We start from the raw sequence: 22,598 nt of genomic DNA, 5'->3' as shown, positions 1-22,598 counted from the left end.
CCCACAACCATACACAGGTTGCTGCAGACCTTTCCATGTACGGCCAGAGAGGAAGCCAACAGGAGCTGGACTTGAACTCACAGCGACCACGTTGGAGGAAGGCTCCTGGGTCATCATGCCAAGGACCCCCCCCCCCCTCCCCTCCTTTTTTTTTTCACCTACTTGATTTGAATTTTATGCATTAAAATAATGAATTCCAAGGTGTTTTGCACTCCCACATTTAACAGACCTATTTCCACACCATACTGACAAAAAGTGGTCTTGACTGAATGTAAGACTGTGAAAATGGCCCTAGGCGCAGCTGATTATCAGCAAAACCCAAATCAATGACAACCAGGGAATCAAAATTATGTCACAGCCTTATGCCACTTGCCTAACACGGTCGCCAAAAGCAGTGAGTGTTAAATGTACTGTAATTCAACCTTTTTGTATGTTTGCAAGGTGTTTATTTAAGTATATTCTGAAGGCATTATTCTGTGTTGACTACTACAATTATACTTTTTACGAAGTGCTGAAAATGGCCAATCCAACGAATGGCCATTAAATTAATCGTGCCTAAACTGCACTGAAAGCTGCTCTTTCACATGAGAAAAGGTAGAATCATAGATAAGACCCCTTTGGTTAAGGGTCTGGTAAGGATTTAGGTTCATTTAACTGTTTTATTCTAACTTTGGAATGGTCAGTAGGCTTTAACACCAATAGGGAAAGCTCTATGCAATAGTGTAATAAATTTTACATACATAACACCCCACTGTGCACAAGTGCATCTCTGTTCATCTGGTAGGTACCAAACACCACACATTGCTTCGAATGAGTAGAGCAATCAATTTTATATTCCATCTTTACTAAACAAAGAAATTTTCAAAAAAATTTATCTAGTTTCCTTATGCTTAGAAGTATCAGTTAAATATCTCTTTTCATCATAAGTGTTCTTACTATTTTTATTGATCCACCTACATAGTTACATACTGGATACTACTTTTTGGACATCAGAATTGTAAAAACAGATTAAAATGCTGTTACCGGTCTCAGTACGATAAGAGATTCTTTCAACTCCATAAGGTTTTGTATACAGGAACTATGTAATACATATGGAGAAACAATAACAAGTTTACTCCATCTTACACTTAGAAATGTTTTTATAAATGTAGCACAATTTTACCGGAAATACCTATATATGTACAAAAATATTATTTTTCCAATTACCGGGTGTTAAAAAACAAAAATACAGCAACAGAGTACATCCAGAAACTAAATTCAAACTTAAATAGCACTATATATATATTTCTTTGAGAAATAATTACACTGAGCAGAACATGGTAGCACAATTTGATTCAGCAAACAACTTTCCTAAGGTTTCTTTATTCTATGTTTCACACTCAATAAACGAAACAAAAACATCTGATATCCCATTTATTCCTTGTAAGAGTTCTCCGTCATCCTAGCGGTTGTTTTCCTTCCTACATATCTTCACAGTTAAGATCACTTTGAATACCTAGCAAAAGGGCTAAGTTCCTCCACATGTACCCAAGACGACATCTAGGTCACCAAGACTCTCCACTTCAATTATGTTGAACTGTGAACTAACACAAGGATTTGTCTTCCTTCAGAAACAATGCTAGCTGAGGCACATGGAGATCCTCATTATAAAAATTACCATTTTGTCTGAACCCTGAGTTGTCTTGGTGAGCTCACATGGTCTGTTACATTTTGACATCAGTCAAGTTAACCTCTGAAGTCAGCCTTGTGCATAGAAAGCTCTTTGGCTATTCAGTGTTACTCTGCCCATGTTAGTCTTCTCACTCTTCCACGCCTAACTTTGTATGGAAAGTCATGCACGTCATCTGCATTCACACATCTTCTGTCTTTTGTCACTGGACATTGAGTATCTTTTTAACAGATTTTATGATATTATGCGGTTGTGGTAAACAGTTTTCCTCAAGAAGCTTGGCATAGGGCATGGGTACATCTGCTCCAGTCACACGCACTACAGGGGCATCAAGATAGTTGAAAGCAGGACCTGAAATAACACAAAAACAATAAAAATCCCAAAATATACTTTCTCCATGACAGAGCATTCGAGTCTATAGATTCTATCCAGGGTGAAAGGCAACTGGTTTTCTGACAAATGAAAAATGACGTAATCAGTGTTCAATGAAGGCTCTGAGCAACATACCTTGGGGAAACCAGTACAAGTTTACGTTTGTGGGTGGAGGCGTGTCTTCATTAACATACACACAACTTTCACTGGGGATATTGACTACTGAGTTTCTCATTTCAATTGAAAAGGAAAACTACTTCAGAAATATCTGGAATCATTGATAGCTCAAAAATGAACCATAAATAGCTTCAATACATAAAACTTTATCTCAATCAACTATTTCACCTGTATTCACTTTCCCACTACGTTCAGTGCTGCACCAATCCCATGTTGTCACAGTAGCTTTACACAACAACATCAATTTATGACGGTGCTTTCATTTCCACTGGTCATTCTGAATTAGGCTAATTAACTACCTGTATCAGATCTGAGCTCTTTCACCAGAGGCAGTATAGATGGAAGGCTATGGACCTCTGCATAAAGAGAGTAAGTCTCACTTAAAATTAATAATATCCCTTACTATGTGCTGAGCCTCATCACTAATGTTCTCCACCACACCACCAATCACCCTGAACAAAATGATGTTGGCAGTTCCAAAGTTCTGTACAAAATTTGCTAGAGCTAGCAGAGACAATAAACGTAGAGAGCTGCACACGCATATTCTCTTCATCCAACATTGTGAATTATCAGGCAAGATTCACACTCTCTGTATTTGTGTTAAATTTTTTAAAAATTTAGCTCACCTTGATATTACAATCTTAACACAGAGCATTATGTTCTACCTGTATTGCCAGAGCTTGAATACAGCCATCCAAACTACTCACTTTCTATTATCCTTGCACAGATCTCTGCCCCGACACCAAACTGAGGCCATCCTCCTTCCACTGTCACGAGGTGGTTTGTCTTTATCACAGAGTTTATAATGGCAGCGTCATCCATGGGTCTCAGTGTGCGTAGATTAATAACCTAAGAGGCACACAGTAACAAATGAACAAAATTAACACGTTTCCAAACTCCATAGAAAACAGCATTGAGTATAAACCATTACATTTACATTTTTCATTTACCCAGGACTACTGCTTCATTTTAAGGACAACATTAGCACTTGAAAGTATCAGAAAACTTACCTCAGCTTCTATACCAGCATTGGCAAGTTCTTTGGCTGCATCGAGAGCTAGACCAACAGTCTTTGAATGGCTAACCAGTGTCACATGTTTTCCTGTTAGAATATAAAATTGCATGATGTGAAAATACAATATTTTGTGCATGAAGTACAATGCACACACAAACACAATTATTTTATCTAGATCCTGAAGAAAAGATTAAATTTTCAGATGCTTAAGAATTTTTAACATATATGAGGCCTTAGACATGGTATCCTACTCACCTTCTCTTTCTATTTTAGCCTTTCCTATAGGCACAACAAAATCTTCTGACAAAACTTCATCCGAAATCTCAAAGGGCACTCCATACAGTAACTCATTTTCTAAGAAAACAACTGTAAAACAAAAGCAAGACAAATTCAATGTACATACAAAGCTACAAGTACATGCAATACTACAGGGATTCATACACGTCAACTTTAGACCACCGTATTCTGTGGTTAAGTTCAGTTAAAAACTGAATATTGGGTGTCAAAAACTCAATTCTGTGTTTTTCTGTTACAAATACTCAATAATAACATTCATGAAATATTATGCCACTCTTCCACGTCTGGATCAATTAAAAATAAAATTACCTGGATTTGGATCTCTAATTGCAGCTTTTAAAAGGCCCTTGGCATCCTCAGAGGAATAAGGGGAGAGAACTTTAAGACCTGGACAGCTGCTGTACCAGGATGCAAAACACTGGCTATGCTGAGCTGCAACACCAGAAGCTGCTCCATTTGGTCCACGAAACACAATAGGCACAGGCACCTGATCAGAAATATACATTGTATAATATAACAGTTATAATCCAGGGTGATGCATGTTCAGTTGTTGGTTGTTAAATGAGATGGAAAGTTTCTGTCAGATGCCACTGTAACAATCACAATAACAGAAAGCAAATGTAATTGTTCTTCTTTTTAAAATCAAAATGACTGACCAATAGTGAATGTAAATATTTCAACTATATTGTCACAGTATTTCTGTTGTCTTAATATTTTCAAACAAAACATATTTCTGAGATGAGGGTTGACAGAACTAATTTATTCTCTAAACAAGAATTCAGGCTCCAGTCAATACATAATACATTACATTTGCACACTATTTTATGACAACTACAATATCTCATAGAAGAGCAAGCAATCTATGTTGTGGAAAAATCATAAATACTCAATTTAAATTAATTTTCAAATTTACATGACTTACCTGACCAGCTGACATGTAATATGTTTTGGCTGCTGAGTTGATAATCTAAAAACAGGTAAACAGGAACAGCTATTTAAATTTTGTACATTTATCTGTTGTGCAATGTTATCCATCATCACTTCATGCTATTCAAGCAGTAAAACATCATGATAAAACAGTTTCTTAAATTGGAACAAAGATTAAAATTTAAATAAAAATGATATCAGAGCAAAATATTGTTCTGCATTAACAATGTAAAAAAATTGAAAAAATTTATGATTTGCTTTCCTATCAACAAGGACCTACCTGGTCAATAGCTTGCATGGAAAAGTTGAAGGTCATAAATTCACAAACAGGTTTCAAACCAGCCTATTTAAAGAAAATGTTGACACACATGTAGTTATTGTGGTACATTTCAGTTTAGTAATGTTTCGTTTTTACTTGCACATCTGATGTGTTATTACTTCATTATTATTTGAAAACAGGAATACTAAATAACAAATGCCACACATTTATTTTATCTCTAAGAACCATCTTTACAAGAGAGTCAGAAGTTAAGATCTCTCTTGGCAGCTTTAAGTATAACAAAGGAAACAAAACCATTAGAGTACTGACACCACAATGCCTGAATATCATTATTTTCCTGATCAGATTTGATATCCTGTCCTGTTGATATTAGTTGGGTCATGTCAAGGTGTTGTTCCAGCTTACCGCAGGTTTATTGCTAAAGAAACAATAACACTAACATCTATATAGAAGACGAAAGATGTTTTATATTACCTTGCGTGTATGGTGCCTCTTTGTTGCAGGATGGATTCCCCCTCTATTTTATCTAGTGCTGCTTCACTGAGACGACTTAACGAAAGCAAACAAGCTGCCCCACCTGAGCTATTATACTGATTTGGGTCAACTTGTCATTGCACAATCCCATTAATGCTGGACGCCAAGCAAGAAAGCTACAATTTGCTCTTTTAAGGTCTTAGGTGTGACCAGACCCAGGATTGACCCTGTATCTACCTCTCCCAAAGCAGAGTTAAATTTAGAAGGACACTGATCTCGTCTATAGAACGGAATTCAACCTTTGAGATACTTACCATGGCAGCCCCAACTGCAATACCAGCAAAGCCCATCTGTCAACAGTAAAACTTAGTCGTGTAATCTGTTGCATGTTCGAAATATGTTAAACTTCATTGATATTTAATAAACAATAAATAGTTTAGTTGCAAACAAACAAATAACTTCCTTAGTTACAGACGATTATAAAAATATGCTCATAAAATGGCAGCACAAATATCTGATATGACAAACACTGCTCAAAAAATGATTTGCTTTTGCAAATTTGTAAATAATTCTGTTCTGCTTATTTCTCAACATCAGTGTGCAAGTACTTTTGTCACAGTCAAAACACATACATCGGTGATAGTAGCCAATATAAGAGGCCAGAGCCCAATGCTTACTGTTTTGAAAACCAACAATCAATACAGTAACTCATCTGAAAGAAAAGACTAATTTTAACATACATTCACATGTCAAGCAGTGAGTCTTTAAAAACTATAAATGAGTTTTTCTTTTTTAAAACACTATATTATTATTTTTCATGTAAATGTATGTGAATCATCTTTTCACTTTTTATTAGTCAATTCACTACTGCCGCGTTGATTACTTACCTCTGTAATGGGTGTATCCAAGATTTTCTTGTCCCCATACTTCTTGTGCAAACCTCGGCTAACCTGGATTGAAATGATATATTCAAATAACACTGAGTGGTGCAAATGCTTCACAGTACACACACATTTAAAAGGCTTCAACATATGCTGATATCATATTTTCTATCTGATCAGCCATTAAAACTGTTGTTGAAAAAATTAAACAGATGTTTATTTGGAGTGACAAAGACTAATTTGTGAGCTTTGGTTATAACATGCGAAATTATCGTAGATATTATTTATTACAGATACGATTTGGTAGTCATCAATTAAATCTCAAGTAAATAAATGCACACTTGTTAAATAATAACCTGACTGAAGCAAGCTTTACATGGATTTTTTTTACATCTAAAATAAAAAGCCAAAATGCTGATTTCTGTGGAAAAAAAAATGGACAGGACGATTAATCAATGTTTGACTAGGGTTAAAACTTACCCCATACAAACAACTTTTTAATATATTCGTTAAAAACAAAGTACTTCCTGAACCTTATGAAGTCATGTCACCTTACACAGATAAAAATGAGGGAAACTAATCACAAAGGTGAACCTAAAATAATCAAATCAGCTTATTTGCAAGTGACAGTGTCTTTCTTGTTATTCAGTGTTTCTTAATACATGTATGTTCTTTTAACATTAACTGCAACACATAAATAGCAATGAAAATTCCTGCCATGTAATTAAGTTGTGCGAGTGAGTGCTTAGGGTTTAACGTCGCCCTTAACGATTTTTTAACCATATGACAATGGAGGAGTCCTTAGAGAGCATGTAATGTGTCTCCTTGTTTTGATGGACGAACTTCCTCCACTCTTTCATTGAGTGCTGCTTCCCACGCTGACTTATCAAAGGCAAGAGAGACGCCCCACCCAAGCCATTATACTGTATCAGAGATAAAAATTTCCCAATATAAATATTTGGCTTAAGCAATTCAAACTGAACTGTCTGTACTTGTCCTCCAATATCCAATTTACACACTTTCGGAAAATCTCACCCCTGCTTAATAATTTTCTTTGCAGGTGCATTTTGACCTGAACTACAAAAATTAATGCATGCTAAAAAATTTAATGAGCATTACCATATACAGCTGTAGAAGGCCACACAGCAAAGTTAATGCAAAATAGACGCTAAAGCCTAGCACACACGGACAACATTTGTTGTCAAAAATTGGGATTTCAGATCCCGGCGTCAAATGATCCAGAATATCAGCTACCAGCACACGAGCAACATTTTTAGTCCATTTTCGAAAACTCTGCGAAAGGTGGTCATATGATACATTCAAGGTGATGTGACCCAAAAAAGATGTCACAGCTTCCATTTTGTATGTACTCACATGACATTTTCATAGACTCTGATCATTGTGTAATTGGCTGATCTCACAACATCACGATTGCCCGCAAATGAGTGAAATCTTGTGCCCAGCTCATTTGTTTCTGGATTTTTTGTTGCCTAAGATTAAACAAGCTGAATCTTTGGATCATGTGTTCCAGAATTCTTGTTGTGGTTACCCACAGACTAGCAAATTTTGAGGATTCCTTGTTCTTTTTGTTTTGACAACAAACGTTCATGTGCGCTTGGCTTTACGTTTCATTCCTTTCTTGGCACAAGCAATTGTGACGTCATGACATTACAGAACAATTGAACATTCAGTGAACTATTTCACTGATGTGAAATGCATGTTCTTGATTTACAATTTCGAAAATGGTCTGCCTTTTAGCCGAACATCTACGAGTCTGAGCACATCCCAGACGCTGTTTTCTAAGATACAGACAAGCCATCGATACAGAAATTCTCTGGTATAGTCTCTTTAAATGGCTCATGAATTAATTCCTATCATACATTCTATGATTTATGACTTGGAAATTAACAACTTTCTCTCAAGGGTAATCCTGAAGGTAATACAAAGTCTTTCTGTTTGTGTAATGAAGTTCACCTTGTAGGCACCATCATACAAAGCCACTTCCTCCCCAAGCAAAAAAACTTTGTCATCTCGACTAATCTCTTCATCAAGGGCTGAGTTTAAAGCATCCCTTACTGTCATCTGAAAAGCAAATAATTGGAATTACTGGAATATAAAATTTTTTTATATTAATACGAAACCTCATGCATCTAGCTTTAAATTAAAATCCAGAACTAATCCTGAAATGTTTCATCAAATTGTTACCACATCTTAGAGCCAATAGAGTACCTGGTATGAACAGTGCACATATTTCAATTCTTGTTCACATTCCTAAAATGAAACACTAATCCCAAATTTCCACACCATATGCAAAAGAAAAAGGCATAATTTCATTATCATTGACATTCATATGTAATATTTGTCAGAAAATGTGCAGATTTGTACATAACTATCCTTTTACACAGCACAACATCCCCCCATCAAAAGAACCCTTAGAATACAAACACTTATCTAATGCCCTCTTATATATTATCTTGAGATGGGATCAGATAGATTATAATATGAAGAACTATTTAAATTTTCCACTTTACCAACCAAAGTATGTCACAAAACACGCCTTTTATATCCTCTATCCTTCAATTCCTCATTCAAAGTTTACTGTAAGGTCAGATACATGCCTTCTGCCATCCGGTGGCGTAAACTATAAACAACCTCGAAAGGTGAGGTGTTCCACTTAGTCATATGAGGATTTTTTTGGATGATAATTCACATTCCTAAAATGAAACATTAAGGCCTATTTAAGCAGCACACCATATGCACAATAAAGCATAATTTCAATATGACTGACCTCTTGCATGTATGTACAGATCTTTTACAGGCCTGCCTTGTTTGACCTTGCCTTGTTATCATGATATTGGATTTATCTCAATCAAAAAGAAATAGTGCTTGACCAAGAAAACATAAAGTCGATATAGATGAAATAATATTATAACCTAATTAGACTCTCACTCCAGTTGATATAAGAAGCATTTTTTGCCAGTAACATATCCTTAATGAAGCGGTGCGTTCACAAGGGAATTTAACATTTATTTACCTGAGTTGCAGCTTTCGGCGCGGTTGAACTGAAATTCTTCTTTAAACAGTTCCAAACTAGAACTCCCGCAGGCTGCTAAAATGAAAAAAGAAATCACCTTATTAAATACGCGGTATCTTGTCAGATTGCATGAATACTTCATGAAATAATGACTTAATTTACGAACCTGGCCAAACCGCCGGATGATGTGAGCTGCCATTTTGCTGTCTGCACCACGCGATGCACTGCGTCAGAGTTTCATGTCCACAGACACCGGAGAATGAGGGTGTCAAGGGTGGGAAGGTTGTTAAAATAACAGTATATACTTTAAAAGTATGTACAATTATGTAAGCTGTGAAAGGATGCCCTAGTCTTGATTCCTTCTGCAATGAACCTTAGAAGAATTACCTTAGTCCCTACAACCTGAGTTTATTGGTATTTAGTACGGAATCTTGAAAGGCCTTCCATTCAATATTTAAAACCAGCTATTATTACTTCAACTACTAGACTATTCTTATTAATACCATACAACAAAACATAAAGTTTATTTATCCATTGTAAAAACACATTTTTTCAATGGCAAGATATAAGAAATCAAGCTATTTTAGTCAGATAAACCGAGGGGCAAACTATAAATAGTTATTTAATTTATCTTGTTTGTTATTCTGGAGGTTAAACTGGTCATTAAAGCCCACAGTGACTCCCATATTGAATTCTTCATCCATTTTGAGAATTTCCATTACCCGGATGTGTGTATCTCATATATTACTGCCCGCTATTGGAATATATGTTTTATTAATATTAGTTAAGGGTGAAATATAGGTGTTATAGGATTATGTGATATCAGGAGTGATTTACGGGTGAACTCCATCATTACATCTTTGGTTATATTTATAGAAACAAGATTACGAATAACCAAACTATTTATTTTTGGTCATGATGCTGCTAACTATAACTGAAATAAAAAAAAACCTAGTTGGTCTTTATGTTACTTTAAAGAGACACATTTTTTCTTTGATATAATTACGGAAATGTCCTGTTAGGGGTATGGTATCATCAGCTGAATGCAGATAAATTAGTCTTAAAGAACTTGTGCACATGGGCTGATGACGGAATGAATCTCAACTATTTCGTTGGCGACGTAGATCTACGTCACTATGGTTTAACCAATAAATACTGGAGATCAGTTTGTTCCACGTGACAACCACAGAGCCGGTCTCTCAGTCAACGTCGCCATCTTGAGAACTTGGTATGGTGGAATTCTTTCTTATCTTTTCCCTTATATCAGGTCTCTTGTGTTAGTAATGAGCATTTGAGGTGAATATTTTCTATATCATCTTCTCTGTTTACTTGAAGGAGGGCAAAATGTTCCAGTCACTTGTTCAGACGGCGAAGAACAGTCCATTTGTTGCCCCATTCCAGGCACAATGTGAGGGTGCAAAGATCAACGAAAATAGAACTATTGCTGCTGCCAGCACAGGTATTTTACTTTACTGAACACTATTGTTTGCATTGTGGAGGAAGAAGCATTTGTTTGGCTTTGTCGTAAACACTAGTTTGTAGCATTTTTGAAGTTCGTTTGTTCATTGCCACATTAGAGAGTAGCGTTCGCGTCAAACCCACGTGTGTCGATTAGTGGGAAACTTGAACGGAGAGCATGGTGACGGGACTGCCCTTGAGTGACTTTGCGCTTGGACATGATTTCGTCTTCAGTTGATTTTATTGTCCGCAAATGTAAATGAGTTTACATTTTGCACTATTTGTAACATTTTTGTTGTGAATGTCAATAAAGGTTTAACGTTACCACGAAGTGACTATCGGCATAAGGTTGGGTGCATGCCATAGGATTATACCTGCATATGGTTATAATGGTGCAACCGTTCAAGAGCGGATTTAAAGGCCCTCTTCATTCCGCAAAATGCTTCACCGATAGGACCGACGGGATTTTTCCATTCAGTGATATTCTTCACTTGAGTATGGCATAAAACACCAATCAAATAAATAATAAATTTACTTTGTGGAACTTTGAAATGTAAATGAGGTACTGAAATACATTAGAAAACAAGTATATTTTCCTGGTGATCTGTAAACACTTCCGTCTTCATAATCCAACCCGGGGTCGGTTTCTCTATGGGGTTGTAATGTTAAGTCGTTCTAATCACTGTGACATCGCACGCTGACGGCATGCGCAGCCATGGTATTTACCTTGTACTACTTTGAGGAACAGGCCCCAGAAGGTCATAGAAAATAACTTTTAGTGCAGGTAATTTTGAGTGCCCATCAGCGCAGACCTAGTTGAAATCTTTTTCATCGAGTGGGCTGCTTTGTTTAGAGGCACAGATGAACTTGGTGTTACTGTGAATCTAAGAATTTTAAAATAACACACTAAGTAGAAGTAACAGTATCTCGAGGCAGAATGTAATTTTATGGGACAGCGCCTGACATTTGAAGCCATACAATATACCTGGCATTAGCAGCAGGTGGCTACTTCAACTCCTCTCTTTTTACTGAGCTGGCAGGTATTGTAGTCACAGGGGTAGCCAAAGTTAAACCATACATCGATTCACGTCAGGTCCGATTAGTCCTTTCTAAACACTGGCTGCACTCCAAACCTGACGTCAACTTTGGCTCTTACCTCTCAGCTCGCCAGCACACGCTACATCGCAGATATATTCAGGGCTTGAAATAAAACCTCACACCAGTAACCTATTTGTAGGTTACAGGATTAGTCAAACCTGTACCTATGGCCACCTGTAATCAGCGTCCATCTGCCGTAAGCGGCCACTCTCTGCCATGACCAAACAATTTTCCATGTTAAACAACCTGTAATATGAGGGCACCTGTCCAACGTGTCCAGCGGCCAATATATTTTGCCACCAAATTCTATATTAGCCTGTCCTGAGCGACCGAGACTTTCAACAGTAATGATGATTGTCGCATCGGACATTCAAAAATTTCAAAATGGCGACCACCCGACTTCAGTAGTTTTTGTAGTGATTCAAAGTTACGACCTGCCACTTTGTGATGAGAAGTGAAGTATGATCATTATTGGTCAATAGCAGTGAACTCTATTGTTCTTTAATCAGGCCTATCTGGTTATTGTCCGGACACCCCTGCACTGTGACAGTGGATTTGCTCCATGCTGAGGCCCGCGCTAGGAATGCCATGAACGAATTATCTGGCTTGCTTGGCCATTATCTTTGCAGACAAATGGTGTTGTGTTTTCATTTCGCCTGGCCAAAATATTGCCTGTACCAAACACATGGAGAAATTGATCTTCCTTCATTTATACATGTTGTTGTTGTTTCACCAGTAATGACAAATATTATTGAACATCTCAGCAGTCTGCCATTTACAGTCCAAAACTTTATTAGAATAGTCATTTATAGCTACGTAGGCCAAACTAGCACATGGCTTTTTAGGGCGTGACAGTGACGGGAAGAAAGTTCTCCTGTCATGTGTGGCCTCACCTGAAACTTTCTGTAATTGGCTGTTAAATGTGTGAAATCCATAGGTCTACCCCACAAAACTTGAAATTATGGAGTTATTTTACTACAGTTATTTCTATGAAATTTATGTAGCTGAACAGATTAATGCTTTAACAATTATGTATAAGATTGTTATGTAGACCTACATGTGTAGATTTCATGAAACTTAATTCAGTTGTGATTTGGCTTGGCCTTCACAACCTGTCTTATGTGGCCAACTGTCATATGCAGCCACTTTTTACGTGTCCCTTCACTGGCCGCATACAACAGGTTTGACTATGTTCACTTGTAACTCATTAGGTTATGGGGAAGGTTACAGTTATTGAACAGCCTGAAACCCTAAAATTTGGGGGAATGTATTATGCAGTTATATAACATTCTTTGTTTATTTTCCTGAGTGACATTTAACACTAAGTAATTACATTAGTTAGAAATTTTTTTCTGAAGTAAAATTTACCTTTATTTTTTAAATTTTATTTTAATGTTAATTTGTAGGGATGTAAGCATAATTTATTTCATTTTTGTTTCATACTGGTACCAGGAAACCATAAAGGTTAAAATTACAGTACCCCCTGATCTAAGGTTTTAAGACCATGTAAAAATGCACTACGAACAATAAATAAGCTAACATTAAACTAGTTTTCAGAATTCGAGAAGTTAATTATCGCGATACCATGTCCACAAAAGATGTAGATAACTGCATTTTTTGGTGATTTTTTTTTTTTATTCTTACTCTCTTTGCCTAAGGACTCCAATTGCAGTGCCTCACAACAGTTTTAAAGTTTTCAATCATTGGGATTTGGTTTTACAATACTTTTGATTTCAAAGAAAGTTTAGTCTAGAATAAATTGTCAACATGTTACTCTTCAACAGATTGTCATTCAGGGTATTAAGTATTTTATTTTCTCCAGTTTCCTCTGTCTTGAGCGAATGAAAAATGGCTTGTAACCTTAAACAATCATTCGCAGCTTATTTCGAGCCCTGTATATTCCATTCTGTAAGGATACACAAGACTCAAATTAACCTCGGTCATCTCTACATTTTGCCTTCACTACATTTATGGGTCTTGAAAAAGTTATCGTTCATAGATGGTTCATGCTCATACAACTAGCGTAATGGACACACCATGTTTAGAAACAGTTTGCAGTGTCACGAGTACGGGGCTGGTGTGGTATTGCTAAATGAAATATACCAAAGATGTTGTGAGAGGTAAGAGCCAAATTGACTCCAGCTTTGGACTGTAGCTATTGTTTAGAAAGGACTTGTCGGATATGGCGTGAATCGGGGTACGGTTTACCACTGGTTGCCCCTGTGACTACAATGCCTGCCAGCCCAGTATAAAGAGAGGAGCGGAAGTAACCTGTGGCTAACCTTGCATCCAGTCAAATTCTGCATGCTGTTGGAAGTACATGTGCAAAATGTCTGGCTTCAAATGGTGCCTGACTGATAAACTGTCCTTGACAAGCAGCTTACATTCAGGTTAGGTTACATCCTAGTTCATTTGGTTTCATTCTAAGTTAGTCTATAATCTCTTGAGTAGAGAAGTAACCAATGATGCAGGGATCATCTCAATGTGCCTTTGTTCTATAACTGCACTAAGGAAAGTAACCAATGATGCAGGGATCATCTCAATGTGCCTTTGTTCTATAACTGCACTATCAATATACATGCAGTGCCATTGACAATTTAAACTGGTCTATTTAAATGTGAAGCCTTAGATATTGGTTTAACAGTTTGACTTCTTAGACGCAGCAGACCTGAAACAATTTGTGGTCACTGAATTAATACATTCTAATGGCTTCTTCGTTTTGATCCAAGAGCTTGGGCTTTGGCACATTCCAGAGTTAATGAAATACTGTGCTAGATGCAAGATCACTTGCTTCTCACCTTATTCTTACATAGTCAAAGTTAGGTGATTGACCTGGTATTCGCAGTGAAATAGGTTAGTATGCCAGAATCATGGATTTATTTGAGCATTTTAACGACTTATAGGTTGAGCATTGTGGAAGGGCAGACTACAATGGTCAAAGGGTTTTAATAAATGTTAAATATTGCATCTTGAACTGTAAATTTTACAATGCATGAAATTTGCCTTTTACCCTTTGTAATTTCTCAAAATCCTCAAATCTTTGCAAGACAATTTATCTGTGATTTTCACTTTTTTTTTTTTTTCCCCTCAGAGGACGTCAGCTGCGAATATGGCTCCCAGAAATTCTATGCCTTATGTGGTTTTGGTGGCATTTTGAGTTGTGGTGTAACACATACAGCAGTTGTGCCTCTTGATTTGGTGAAATGTAGGATACAGGTGGACCCAGCCAAATATGGAAATATCATCAATGGCTTCAGAGTGACCATAAAGGAGGGTGGAATGCGTGCCTTAGGCAGAGGATGGGCCCCTACAGCAATTGGTTATTCAATGCAAGGTCTCTGCAAGTTTGGCTTCTACGAGGTGTTCAAAGTCTTGTACTCAAACATGTTGGGGGAGGTAAGTGCATAATGGGATGCAAGTAAAACGAGTTACATGTGCTAGTAGTAAACATGACCCACAAACTGCAACACCATCAAGTCTGTGAATATATTTCTGAAGGTATCAGTATATTGGCATTCTTTTTCAAAGTTTAGTAGGGTTTGATTGTTACCAAAAAAATTACTGGACACTGCCTTAAAAGCTGAATTGCTGTGCTGTTCTTGTAAATCACTCTTCAGGTAAAATTTTTCAAATTTCAAGTTCACTCACGGTTTTCATTTTTTTGCAGGAAAATACGTACTTGTGGAGAACGTCCCTGTATTTGGCAGCCAGTGCTTCAGCAGAATTTTTCGCAGATATTGCTTTGTGCCCAATGGAAGCAGTAAAGGTCCGCATTCAGACACAACCTGGATGGTCAGAAACTCTCAGAGAGGGATTCCCGAGAATAATGAAGGAAGAGGGTGTCAGTGGGTAGGTTTTGCAGGTTTTTTTATTACCTCAACATCTTAATACTGTATTTCTAGTTCAGGGTAAACTACATTTTTAGCTTGCCTGTACACAGTAACAGAATTAACACAAATGTAAGTATGTCTTTACAGTTCATGCATTTGTGATGGCATATCTAGTTGTGTTTGGATCCTATTTAGAGGACTGGCAAAATTGTTCAGTCGGGGCCTTTTGGAGCATTTGGGTGGCTTTTCATTTTAAATGTTCCACATTATCTGGCTTGGTGGTGAAAATATTGCGAATGCGGTGTTAATCACTTGCAAATGTAAGTTCCTAACATAACCCTAGAGAAAAGGTGTCCTAGGTTCTTGAATTCATGTATATTTACTGCAGAATATTTGGATTTACTTTTGTTCATAACAATTTGATTGTAGATTTTACAAGGGATTGGTTCCACTTTGGGCCCGACAAATTCCTTACACTATGATGAAGTTTGCTTGCTTTGAGAGAACAGTGGAAGCCCTCTACAAATTTGTTGTCCCTAAGCCAAGAAACGAATGCAGTAAAGCCGAACAGCTAGTGGTGACGTTTGCTGCCGGTTATATTGGGTATGAATTGTTTTTAATCCAGCTTGGATCAAGAAGTTACTTGGCAGGGATCTTCATCCTAAGCACTTGATCCTGTTAACTACCTTAAAGGAAACTTGTGTAGGTCTGTTCAAAATGTTCTTGAGTATATGGATAAAAACAAATTAAAATTACGCTATGTATCAAAAGTCATACTCCCAAAGCTTGAAAACTTAAGCGTGAAGGAAGTATCTCTGTCTAGTGATCCGTGAAAGTAAAGTAGGTTTGCTTAAAATGTGAAATTCAACAATGCAGAGGGTTCAAAAGTGTGGGATCATGATTGGTCTAAAGACCGCTGATATACAACCATCTGTAAATGGACCCTCCATCATAACATAGTTATCAGCATCACTGCTAGTCATATGAAGATAGTTTTGGACACAGTTGGACAAAATGTTGGTCTTGAAAGAAATTTCTGTAGTTCACTTCTTTACGAGAACATGAGTATACAGAAGAATGAAACTGCTTGCTGTAGGCTGAATAAATTTTGTTCAGTTATCTCAAGATTTTTTTTTTTTTTTATTATAGCTGGTGTGTTCTGTGCTGTTGTCTCGCATCCTGCCGACACCATTGTCTCCAAACTAAACCAGGACAAAGGAAGCAACTTTGTGGATGTTGCCAAGAGACTTGGAATGCTGGGTATGTTACGATTTTGGCTTTCATGGAAATGCCATGATATATTTAGTTTATGTTTATATTCTGGTATTTAGACAAGAAACAAAATTCACCAGAATAACCCACCCAGTGTGCATCTGTCTAATTATCCTAGGCGTACTGGTGATTATTTGGCGGACCAAACTATTTCCAGCATTTGAAAGTATGACGATGTATGATCTCCTTGCACACTCCTTAGATCCACTTCCAGGATAAGTTATCTCCCCTGACCGTCCTTCTTGGAAGGGAAGTATTGTCCACCAACCTTTGGGTTGAACCATTGGAAGTGCTTGAGTCATTGGTGTGCTACATAAATATGCCTCGTTAGGCTGGTTTATTAGTGCTCAATAGCCAGGCTTGCCTCTTTAGCTGGGTCATATTTGTGCTAAACCAGTCTGCGGGATAAAAAAGAAAAAAGTGCCCATTTGTATTCCTCCTCACTCACCTCCTCCCTCTACAACAAACTGCAATGCCTTTACTCAAAGCGTCAGTTCTACTAAGCTTCACTGCAAAGTTTTCAGAAAACCTAAGAAATGTGTACACTGTTTTTGTAAATATGTTGGCATTGTAATTATGTTCAACCAATCAATATCAGTACCTGACTACTTAAGTATGACATTCACTTATATTACACTATTTTAAGTGTAAAATTGAGGCTGAAATTGTTAAATGGAATCTTTAAAAAAAAAAAACAAAAAAAAAAAAACTTGACCACTAACAGAGTTCGTGTTGTCTCTGCTGCCCATAGTATGAGCCATTTCATACATTATGAAGTTCACTTGGATTTATTGGGCACGTCATGTATTCTTGCATTATTTAACTGATGGGGCATATATTTGATTTTTACAGGGATGTGGAAGGGCCTGTTCCCAAGAATCATCATGATCGGTACACTAACAGCCCTGCAGTGGTTCATCTATGACTCTGTGAAGGTCTTCTTTAGATTGCCGAGACCACCTCCCCCAGAGATGCCCGAAAGTTTAAAGAAGAAACTTGGAATAACAGCTTAACTTAGTAGATTCTTAGCAAAGACAAATTTTTACTGATGTCTTAGGTATATTTATGATCAGCCTTGTACATGTATTCAACAAATGTAAAAACAAGTAGCAAATTGTACAATTTTAACTTGGGCTGTGTCCAGTTCAAGAATCATACTGCATAACTTTGCTGTGGAAAGAAAAGAAAAAAAGTACATTTGCACATTTTTTATGCGGGTTTCTTTGGCTGCAGTGTGGTAATAATCAAGACAGCTGTTAACTTTTTTGAGTGCTACATTGAAACATGCATTTGGAAATAACCCACGACCCTCGGCTGTGTAATATAGGGTGATGTTGTATAATAGGTTTGTCAGTATGCTTTACCATGAGTGTCTGTCGTGTTTTTTTTTTTGTGTTTTTTTTTCTTTTCATATGCGGAATAAAACGGTTGTAATGTTAGACCACAAATGATAAATGCCGTGTTAAAAACTAAAAATAAACATGAATGTACATCACCAAAATAGTTTTTTGTTGATGTTCTTATGTGGTCATTATTTACCACGAGTGAACGGCACATCAACTTTGGAGTATGAAAGTATATGTCCGAAAATTTCAATTGTGAGGAGTGAAATGAGCCAGTTTCCTCCACCATTACTGATCTACATCGTGTTTGTGGAAAAATATTGTCCATGACGTGTGCCAACAAGTGGAGTCAAGACGACGGAATATTTTACTGTAAATGTCAGTTTACTCTGATAAAAATGGATAATAAAACGTTTTATGATACTTTTAAATCCATGTCCATATCTAATAGGCCAGCAAGATTTCATTTCTCTTTGGTGAAGATAATTTGAAATTTGTAGACCGCGTCGAAAACGTGTGGGATTGGGAAGGCATGGTGCGCGCAGTCCTTGAAACTACTTGAAAAATAAAATTTTCAATTACTTGAAAGTCCGTAGACAAATACTTCTGGAAACTCCTTATAAATCTTAGTTTGACCCGAAATTGCCTGCTCACCGCCGAGTCTCTATATTGGGAGCTCGCTGAGAATTCTCCCATAATGAGAGCTTCCGCTGGCACTTGCCACTGTCGCAAATTTAGAACAATTTTTTGAAATGGCGATTAAATTTCAAAACATGCGAATGTTTTGGCGACACATTTGTTTACTTAAAGAAAAATACAAACGTTATACAAAATCTACCATGAGTTTTCTGGTTTTTTACAGATTTTCGCAATTTTTCTCATGAAAATAATCCACTTCCATTTCAAACGGCCTCATCTCGGCGAAACAACGCAGTTGTATGGCGATTACTTTTCAGAAATCTAAAAAGAGGGTGCAGCATTGTTGCAAGTTGACTTGCATTAATACTTGAAATCCTTTTTGTTAAATAACGAAGGAGAATCTTGGCATTTTGGGAAATGCCTTTCATCGCCAATTGTGGGAGGAAAAAAAAAAGTCAAGGAAAATAAATCAAGGTAGAGTTACTTCCCATGAAAAATTTAAACTTAAAAACTTTTTTGGATCCGAAGTAAATTAAATGTTTCAGAATATGTGCCGTTACATGCACGTGTACGCCGTCCGGTTTTCTCCTGTCAGACTTACACCAATGTACTGATCATAATATTGCATTTAAATAAACTGAACTTACAAATTAATTTCGTAACAATTTTTTTAACTGATAGGTTTAAAAAAAAGATTGATTTTTTTTTCTTCAAAAAAAAACAAAAACATGTTGCCAAGCATTGGTCCATTATTTTGAGGGCAATTGTTCTAAATGTAACATTTGATTAACTCCAGATATAGCTGGAAGATACCAAACTGATTCTAGCAGCTACACCAAGCCAGAAAAAAAGGAATTAAAGAATGAGACCTAGAAGAGTCAAGGCCGCTTAGGAAGTATGGCCAAAGAAAAGTAGTATTTGCTACTAAATCTGATGGGTGGCTAAAATGACTGTCTCAAAAAAATACTGAGCCAGAGGAAGCCATGCATAATGATATATGGCATTAATTTATGGGAGGTGAGAGGTGCAGATATTTCTTGCGAAAACAAACGTACTATTCAATATACGTGCATGCAAATGAAAACGTATATAATTCAAACTTAAAATGTAGTCAATAATTTGCACCATGGTCTGTTTAAACTAGCCTTGAAAATACCAAAAAAACAAAAACATAAAAAAAAAACTCCAGCAAAACTCTTTGAATTTCATTTTCATATACCTGTACAAACCCTGGGAGGGGGAATCCCTTTGGTATAGTATACTGTACTATACTAAGGTATACAGACGTGTTGAATTGGGGGAGAGGAGGAAGAGGCGTTAGGGCTCTGTATGCTATGGTGTAGTACACTGGTCGCCATGGAAAGTTGAGTTATGGCGCGCCAAAACGGACCAGTGGGTGGGTTAGTTTGTCGCGCTCGCTGCGTCCTCCAATAGGAGGCGGACAGACGGACCAGTGAGCGAAAGGTGGGCATCTAAAGTTTGGTTGAGCTGCTCTGTTGCGCCAAAACTGAGCAATGGGCGACGAGGAGGTTAAGAAACGCAGATGCTGGGGGGAAAATTACCCCCGAACTAGGTTTTGTTGACGTCCGCGATGATGGGGGTAAAGAGAGGGGAGATAGGAATGGATCATGCCGCTACAGCTAAACCCGTGGGATGTTTTCCAGTTCGCAGTTGGCTGATGTTAGACGGAACGGTGCACCCCCATCACAGTAGTGGATCTCTCCAAGCGCTTTTTGGTTGAGTAGCGCGTACGAAACGCCTTGAAAAGTTAGTGGACGGCATCTCTCGTCAAAACAAATCATGGCCCACATACGTGCACAATGCCAGCGCGAGTTTGGTCGCCAGCATAATTTAGTGCATCAACGCCAAGTACACGGAGCGTCTGGCGGAGGAGAGTCTTCGGAGAGGGGTGAATTCGCTTGTCGAAGGTGCGCTAGGATATTTCCCAGACGGGACAACTGGCTCAGGCATCAACAAACGCACACCACCACCACGACCTCCACCACCATACGGGGAGAGACGTTCACGTACGATACATGTAGAGCAGACGCACAGGAGAAAAGAGCGGATTTACACATGTGAAGCGTGTCAAAAGACGTTCTACGGACTGTGGGATTGGCGATTGCATCGACGAACTCAACACGGAACGGTAAGTCACCTACAGTGTGTCGTTCAGATAGCGTTTGGGGCCTCCGTGGCTTTGGGTTAGCACGCTAGCACAGCGTATTAACTCGGGGTCTTTCACCAATGCGGTCGCTGTGAGTTCAAGTTCAGCTCATGCTGGCTTCCTCTCCGGCCGTACGTCGGAAGGTCTGCTTGCAACCTGCGGATGGCTGTGGGTTTCCACCGGGCTCTACCCGGCTTCCTCCCACCATAATGCTGGCCGTCGTCGTATAAGTGAAATATTCTTGAGTACGGCGTAAAACACCAATCAAATAAGTAAGTGGATAGCGTTCGTCTTACGCGAGGACGAGTTCTTCGGACTGGTCTTTCTGAGAAAACTGAACGGTTCAGCACTGGGTCAGATACCGCAGCAGGACAACCCGTACTTCTTCCGCCGGGCAAAATGTGTTCTCGGTGCATGTACACATCGCAGCCACCATCCCCACGCCATGTTCAAACGTCTCTTCACTATGCCACACACGCACCACCTCCCGCTCCGAGTCCAGGCGCGTAAGGATGCGTCTTTCACAGCAGGTGTGAAAACCCAAACTCCTGGCTGCAAAATGACTGCCAGGTGTGGGGATCACCTCGTACTTCCGACCAGGCATTTAAACGTCTACCAGGCTTGTGCAGGGCACCACATCTGCTCTAAAACAACAAAACAACTGCCGGGTAAGAACTGGTTTCTCCGGTGCGTACGGCTGCTAACCTCAACGTAAGACCACAACAGGTGCATCCCAGCGTATGCCCGTTGCGTACATGGCTGTCCTTGTCGGTGGGAAGTCATTCACTAACTCGACCACCTGACAGCCCGTCGCCTATCGTAGGGGTCATACGTAGGATACACCTATACCACGTCTATACCGTGCCATACGACACCATACGACAGGTGCACCCCAACGTATGCCGGTCGCGTGCGTGGCTGTTGTTATCGGTGGGAACCTCTATCACTTGACAGCCTGTCGTCTATCCGGGGTCATACCTAGGATACACACCACTACATCCGTACCGTGCCATACGACACCACACCTGTTCATGGTTCTTTACCTCTCTCCCCTTTCTTCGCTCACTCACTGGCTTCATTTTTCTTTCACTGGCAGCGAGAGCTGTCTACTCTCGGGAACGGTGCGTGTCGCTACATTTTTACCGAACATGACAGCCTGCTCAAACTTCACAAACACACCGGGCAAGCTGGACACTCCCATGTTGTGGGGGAAGTTTATGGAACCTCCTCTAACGGGGAGACACTGTTTTGACAGTCTCTAGGGTTGTCGTAGAGAGGGATAATTGTAACTACTCACAGAACGCAAGCCAGGTGACGCTGGGATAGTCACCTCTTACGACAAGCCTCCTCCTAGCGGGATGAGGTGCTAGTCATGTCTGACCCTAACACCCCACAGGGGAATATTGCTAAGTTTAACAAACTAACTAGTCAGACCAAGTTCGATGGGTTTTCTAGGTTAGTCGCCATTTACAACAAGCTGTCTAGAGGTGCTATTCTTGACATCGTTACACGGTCACTGCTGCCGTGTTTTCAAGACAGCCCGGGGCATCTAACTTAACACACGCCCGAGAGCCTGGCATCCTCCACCCATGCTTCTTGCCACGCCATACCAACATAATTCCCCTAGCTATAGACAGACATAAAGCTATAGACGTTAGACAAAAT

General features: G+C 38.6%; 2 protein-coding genes and 1 non-coding gene across 4 annotated transcripts; 2 read left to right on the top strand and 1 right to left on the bottom strand.

Annotated features, from left to right (window-relative positions):
* Positions 1-434: 434 nt before the first annotated feature.
* Positions 435-9,330, bottom strand: LOC135469578 (pyruvate dehydrogenase E1 component subunit beta, mitochondrial-like). 2 transcript variants are annotated; one of them, XM_064748066.1, is made up of 12 exons: positions 9,293-9,330; positions 9,127-9,198; positions 8,067-8,174; positions 6,099-6,161; positions 5,526-5,561; positions 4,738-4,800; positions 4,453-4,497; positions 3,840-4,017; positions 3,489-3,599; positions 3,229-3,320; positions 2,926-3,067; positions 435-2,020 (listed from the first exon to the last, which is right to left on the bottom strand). In XM_064748066.1, the coding sequence occupies exons 1-12, from the start codon at positions 9,323-9,325 to the stop codon at positions 1,872-1,874; spliced, it is 1,092 nt and encodes a 363-aa protein (XP_064604136.1). In that variant the 5' UTR covers positions 9,326-9,330; the 3' UTR covers positions 435-1,871. The 2 variants fall into 2 exon arrangements, with proteins under 2 accessions (XP_064604136.1, XP_064604135.1); XM_064748065.1 differs by having other exon boundaries at positions 9,127-9,201; positions 9,293-9,328.
* A 942-nt stretch (positions 9,331-10,272) lies between these two features.
* Positions 10,273-18,285, top strand: LOC135469579 (solute carrier family 25 member 3-like). The gene is made up of 7 exons (XM_064748067.1): positions 10,273-10,354; positions 10,462-10,585; positions 14,774-15,078; positions 15,350-15,531; positions 15,942-16,114; positions 16,662-16,772; positions 17,637-18,285. Exons 2-7 carry the CDS (start codon positions 10,471-10,473, stop codon positions 17,795-17,797), a joined length of 1,047 nt encoding a protein of 348 aa, XP_064604137.1. The 5' UTR covers positions 10,273-10,354; positions 10,462-10,470; the 3' UTR covers positions 17,798-18,285.
* On the top strand, positions 16,973-17,194 carry LOC135471985 (small nucleolar RNA SNORA53). The gene has a single exon (XR_010444495.1). It is a non-coding gene; the product is annotated as a small nucleolar RNA SNORA53 (small nucleolar RNA).
* Positions 18,286-22,598: the final 4,313 nt, after the last annotated feature.

Source organism: Liolophura sinensis, chromosome 7 (genome assembly GCF_032854445.1).
Source record: "Liolophura sinensis isolate JHLJ2023 chromosome 7, CUHK_Ljap_v2, whole genome shotgun sequence".
Lineage (NCBI taxonomy): Eukaryota > Metazoa > Mollusca > Polyplacophora > Chitonida > Chitonidae > Liolophura > Liolophura sinensis.
This window is presented reverse-complemented; position numbering and strand designations above follow the sequence as displayed.

Excerpts from the sequence above, each read along its gene's own strand:
- LOC135469578 (XM_064748065.1), bottom strand. The coding sequence starts at position 9,325 with ATGGCAGCTCACATCATCCGGCGGTTTGGCCAG. Across the intron at positions 8,175-9,126 it reads CGCCGAAAGCTGCAACTCAG|ATGACAGTAAGGGATGCTTT; the intron begins GTAAATAAATGT and ends TTTGCTTTTCAG. Across the intron at positions 3,600-3,839 it reads AATTAGAGATCCAAATCCAG|TTGTTTTCTTAGAAAATGAG; the intron begins GTAATTTTATTT and ends TTTGTTTTACAG.
- LOC135469579 (XM_064748067.1), top strand. The coding sequence starts at position 10,471 with ATGTTCCAGTCACTTGTTCAGACGGCGAAGAACAGTCCATTTGTTGCC. Across the intron at positions 10,586-14,773 it reads TATTGCTGCTGCCAGCACAG|AGGACGTCAGCTGCGAATAT; the intron begins GTATTTTACTTT and ends TTTTCCCCTCAG. Across the intron at positions 16,115-16,661 it reads GTTTGCTGCCGGTTATATTG|CTGGTGTGTTCTGTGCTGTT; the intron begins GGTATGAATTGT and ends TTTTTATTATAG.